Raw genomic sequence first — 5,697 nt, 5'->3', positions numbered from 1 at the left:
CTGTAACCACAAGAAAGTGCATTAATCCAAGTGCTAATGGCTGTGCAGAAAGATGAAAGCAAACTAGAAAGCTCATCCTCTACCTGTTGTTATCCTCACCTTTTAAATGGATGACAAGGCTTGCTGTAAGCAACAGTAATGAGTAGGTTTACAGGAAGAAACGGTATTTTCTCTGAATGATTAATTTTACAGAAGTAAGATTTCAATATCTAAGTGAACATAGTATTTTTGTAAGGAGATTCCCAACATTATACTCTGGATTGTAGGATAGACCCAGTATCAGTAACTGAGTACTTCAGAAGTACTCCAGCTAGCACAGACTAAGTACTCTTCCAAGAATTGCAAGATTCACCTCCTTATTGAATAAAAAACCAAACCCCAATCCTCAAACCCCTCCCTCACACCTTCAGCCACTCAGCAAGGAGAAGATGCACACCATAACCACTCAATACTGCTTTGAAATGTTCACAAAGTTAATTGCAAATTGGTATCTCATGCCTCAAATCAGATTTCCTTTGCAGAAGTTCTGTACCAAAGGACTGAGTTGATTATTTTTTTTAAATATAGCCGATCTGACAGTCAGGCTAAGCTCCAAATTAAAATCTTCCCTACAGACGTCATTAAATTAAAAAAAAATTAAATTACAAACACCGTATTTTATTTGGAAGCTGGTCTAGTTTCTGAGAAGAGTCTCTAACCATCTTACTTGCCTAAAAGTATTTTGTCTTGCCCCCTTCACTGAAAATAAAATATTCTTCATGGAAGCAAATCTAATAAGTCCAAGAAACGTTCCTTAGTACAACAAGCCACACATTGTAACTGAAAGCTGGTTCATTTCCTCTATCATTGTCATCCATAATTGTGAGTCACTTACAGTTCTATAACAATTGCCCCAGGTTTAATTTCATCCATCTCCATGAAAGCAAAGCACTTGGTGCTAGTAAACCTTTTCTTAGGCTTGTAGTGTTTGAATTCAAAGAAAATAGCTGCACCTGGAGGGAAAATGAATAGAAAAGTTAGCAATTATGGCTAAGAGCTACCTGAAAAATTTATCTGCCATTAAGCTGCTCTACTTAAATTGAAGGGAATTATCTCCCACACTTCTGTTATTTACTCAAAAGCTACACTGCGTTGTTCTTACAATGCTCATCACACTCCACTATTCAAACTCTTCACTCCATTGCTCACACCCAGGTACCAATGACTAATCAGGTGATAAAGCAGCTCAATACTGTGTAGCAGAGCAGACTGCTGTTTTTATCTCTTTTCATTTCTCCCTTGCCTGCAAGCCATCCCTGTGACCAATTTGAAAGGGACAGGATGCAAAGGTCTATTTTTATCCTTGTCTGGATCTTGAGCCTTGCAGCAGCAGCTCAGGAGCAGCCCAGTATCTGTGCTCCCAAAGCTCCTGGGCCCTGTTTCAGGTCTCTGGTACTGTTGGAATGTTGGGGGACACAAGACAGATGATGGACTTTGGACCTGGTTAACATAAGAGATTTGATAACAGGATACCTTGGCAAAAACAAATGGAACTTTGAAAATTAGACCTAGGCTGCAAGTAAATAAAATCAAACATGTTTACTGGAAAAAGAAAATCCCATTAAACTCTGCAAGCAAGAGATGTTGTTATATGCACAAGTTTGTGTATATGATTTTAACCTAATCATTGTAGTACACATTACAAGTCTCCCTGAAATTGTATATAAGCGTTTGTATCCCACAATGAAATCAGATTCTAATCACCGAGTCAGTCTTCCCTCTCTCTCCATCACCAACAATTGGTGCCTCCGTGCGGGAGAATGAACTGGCCTGACTGGCGGCAGTGGGCAAGCCCCTGGAACTGATGGTGACAGTGACAATCAGGGCCCAGGACGCATCTGGGCCCCCGAATCGCCTATCTGCTGTTACTGACACGTAAGCCAGGGGAACTAAAAAAGGAACTAAAAATGGGAAAGGAAATGTCCAAAGAGAGAGACATCTATGAAACCGTGCTCACCCTTCTGGACAAGCATGACTCCCCCATCCTAAAGGAGGACCTCAAGTCACTTTTACTCCAGTCTTGGAGAATACTTTTTAAGATGTTGAAAAAGCAAGAGCAGCTGGATGCTGCCAGCCCCCTACCCTGCTCTGGCTCTCCTCACTCTGACTCTCCCTGCCTGCTTGAAGCTGGCACCTCTCGGACTGAAGAGCAGCCACAGCCATCAACCCTGCCCAGACAAAGGAGGGGGAGGCATCCTTTCTCATGGTCGTTAGCAGTTTATATCGCTGACTGCAGCTCTAGCAGTAAGGAAGAGGGGGAGCCTTTCTATTCAGGGCCAATAGATTCAGATTATGAGACTGATCCATTCCCTCCTGACCCTTGTGAAAAATGGATGCTACTAAAGAAAGAGGCCCTTAAGGAGGGGAACTCCCAAACTTGCGGGAAATCTCAGCATTTGAAAAAGGACTGTTTTGAAAAGGGGGAGGCCAGATCCAAAACTCCCAAAATTTGCCATCAGTGCTGTAATCAGTGTCGGTCCAAGTATGATTTTGAAGGGCGTCTGATATTGGGAAACCGGAGCCAAAGCACGGAGTGGCACCACTCTGTTATAGATGGATAATGAGATGATTTGCTCTCGCAATTAAGGGATAACTATCGTGTGAATATTAACAAAAGCTTTAGTGATGTATAGTTATGTTATTGTGGTTTAGATGTCCTCTGTTTTCCCCACAGTTCCCTTTTACCCCCTGTATTGTTGCCATCAGACAGCCTAAATTGTCTAGGACAGGTAAAAAGGTGTGCACATGTGCCCCTTGCATGGGGCAGTTGGGAATGGAAAAGCTTCTTGCTTAGGGGGTGCAGCATGGCAACACCTGACCTCCAATCAAGTTACAAGAAAGCAGTCTCCACTGATAAATGGCAAAGAAGAACTGACAGACTTTGGGAGGTGCCAGGGCTGGCTGATGCACCCCCAGGGGTATAAAAGACTGAGCATCCATCTTGAAGACGAACTGGCCACGTGGTATGCATGAGGGGCAGTTCTCAGTACTGCAGCTTTTTCCTTATGTAGTATTGTATTTTTGTTAAAGTTTAATAAGCATTTTTAAATTTTCAAAGTGAGCAGTTGTCTCTCACAACGCAAAGACACAGATGCCCCAGCCGATGCCTCAGAGCGGACTGCTGCAAGCCTCAGCCCAGTCTCCCCAAGCAGCCCTGGCCAGACCATTGTGGCTGACATAGGACCCAGCCACACCAGGTAGCACAGGACTGGACATATCAATCAATACCGCAGTAACGTTAATTCATCCACAGGAGTTTTCAGACCACCTGGACAGCATATGCATACTTTGTTTGCTTGTTCTTTCTGGAACTATTGACTCTGACTCATGGCATGGACCCCCCAGCCGCCCTGTGTAGTCCCGGCGGGGAGCCATATAGCTCAACTCATATCTTCCCCGGCAGCACCCCTATCTGCATTCCTGATAACTGAGAAGAGGGAGGGGGGGGTTTTGATTCCACAGGGGTCCCACAGATTTTATGGACACAACATATTACATCTAAGCGTCCTACATGCCAAAGTGACTCTCAAAGGCAGAGGCACTCCTAACAGGACTCATTGATACAGGAGCTGATGTGACTATTATCTCAAAAAGCCAAAGGCCCAGTGAGTGGCCACTAATGACTGTGCCTCAGGTACTCCTGGGCATGGGTGGAAGGAGTGAAAGCCTGCAAAGCCAACACTACCTGCAAATAACAGGTCCTGATGGGCAGATCGCCACAGTTAAACTTTCTGTGATGTCTGTCCCCTGGTTTTGTGGGAGAGAGATGTGTTAACACAGTCGAGAATTTTTATGCATTCATATTTTGTACAGGAGTCATTGGGAACACTCGACATCCCCACAATGGGCCCTGGCTGAAGTGCCCCAGGAACCTTCAAGCATTGGAAGGAGCAGCCCAGCTATCAAAAGCCACAGTTCATACATATCTAAAGCCCTGAGGAACACCTAGCCCTGATCAAATTTCCAGTTATGTGCCTCTTTTAAAACAATGTATTTTGTTGTGAATTTTTTGGTACAGCTATTTAGTAGTATATAACTAAATCTTATTTTGTTTTAGCCTTCAATGTTTATATCCCACTACTCATACTATGCCAAACTTAAATCTATCCTATAAGCAATCTTTAAAAGCTGTTGCAGGGGGTGTGGCCCTGCCTGGTACCAGCCAGTGTTGAGATTTACCTTCTAATTTGTGAATTGTGATTTTGAACATGATTGTAACTAGAAAAATCAAAGGTGTTGGTATAGAGGTTATAGTATATGTTATAAAGTAATTCATGCTTAGAGAACGTATGCTATGAAATTATAAAATCCAACCAGTCTCTGACCTCAAGCAGCCCAGGGACATGTAACCACTCTGGAATTTTGAAACTCCTGAAGGCAGCAGGAGAATAACGGCTCATTTACCAATGAATAGACATGGCTAGCATGATGATTGGCCGCCTCCAGGGCCATCAGGAGACACCCAAGGGTGATCATAGCTTGATAGATACCATCAATCAAGATAACCAAAGTTGCTTAGGAAGATCCATCTGAATATGCAATTTCCCCTGACATGATCAGCACCTGCCATAATCCAGGAGACAGCAATTGTCCAGCCCTGCACAGTGAAAGAAACGTTCATACATATGCAGGGTTACAAAAGAAATCGGGGCACCTCTGCCTCAGGGATAAAAAACTGTATAAAACAGCCTTGCTGGAGAGGGCATTTGTGAACAGAGGGAGATCTGATGAGATCGAGGTGGGATTGAGGTTCACCCAGAGCTGATCCTGGGCTCCACGCTGTCTCTTTGGCTGTGGGTTTTTGAGGACCATAACTTGGTCGTGAAAATAAAATCTTTCGCATTTATCAATTTGGATTTCTAGCTGATCATTTATAACAAGGTGGTGTCTTTTTACCTATTATTAACATAGCAAAACTGCATAGTTCACTGAGAGTAATTACATAAGTCATAAATTCAAGACTCTTTAGCTTACATTCAAGACAAACCTTGAACTATATCTGCAGTCATTATCTGAGATTTAACTATAATTAATATATAAACTCAATGTCAGCTTTATTGAGTGCTTTTTACTCCATAGTTCTAACAAGATCATTATATTGAAAAGATTTCAGTACAGTTGTTTGCTTGCATGTTGTTTATTTTGATGGTTAACTATTATATGACAATTTTTCAGTAACCTTTTTGTAATAATAGAGTTTTTAAAAGTTAGTTCTTGTTAAGACTGATTTTTGTTTGGTCTCGGTGATGTTAACTTTAAGTTCTTTTAGATATATTTATTAAGGTTAAGTTTTAGTAAAGTTGATTTTAAATTTTGTTGAAGTATGACTGTGAGGTATAAAATATAATTCCTTTTCTATATAAGTGCATGGCATAAAGATTGAGTGAATTTTTGTTAAAATTTCCTCATTTAAATTATAAGATACACCTATTCTGCTATAGAAATTAGAACAGGTTTTGCTATTTTATTTTTTAGAAGTAGTACTGAAATGGAGGTTCACTTAAGTTAGCAATATGAATTAAGCATTTAAATTTTAGCTTGTAGAATGATGTGTTAAATTTTAACCTTTTACTTAAGAAACCTCTGCCATGGTACAAAGGGCATAGGAAAATTTCTGAAGCTTCTTGTGATGAAGAACAATACTGGGAGAAGACCAAG

General features: G+C 41.4%; 1 protein-coding gene across 1 annotated transcript in view; it reads right to left on the bottom strand.

The window, feature by feature from the left end:
- Positions 1–5,697, bottom strand: part of AIDA (axin interactor, dorsalization associated) — a 35,368-nt gene that overhangs the window by 3,661 nt on the left and 26,010 nt on the right. Inside the window, exon 9 of the mRNA XM_058019354.1 lies at positions 875–992. Coding sequence (XP_057875337.1) covers positions 875–992 — 118 coding nt within the window. The remainder of the gene's footprint in view (positions 1–874; positions 993–5,697) is intronic.

This window comes from Melospiza georgiana, chromosome 3 (genome assembly GCF_028018845.1).
Source record: "Melospiza georgiana isolate bMelGeo1 chromosome 3, bMelGeo1.pri, whole genome shotgun sequence".
NCBI classification, from domain to species: domain Eukaryota; kingdom Metazoa; phylum Chordata; class Aves; order Passeriformes; family Passerellidae; genus Melospiza; species Melospiza georgiana.
The sequence above is the reverse complement of the archived record's forward strand: the minus strand, read 5'-3'. Positions and strand labels throughout refer to the sequence as shown.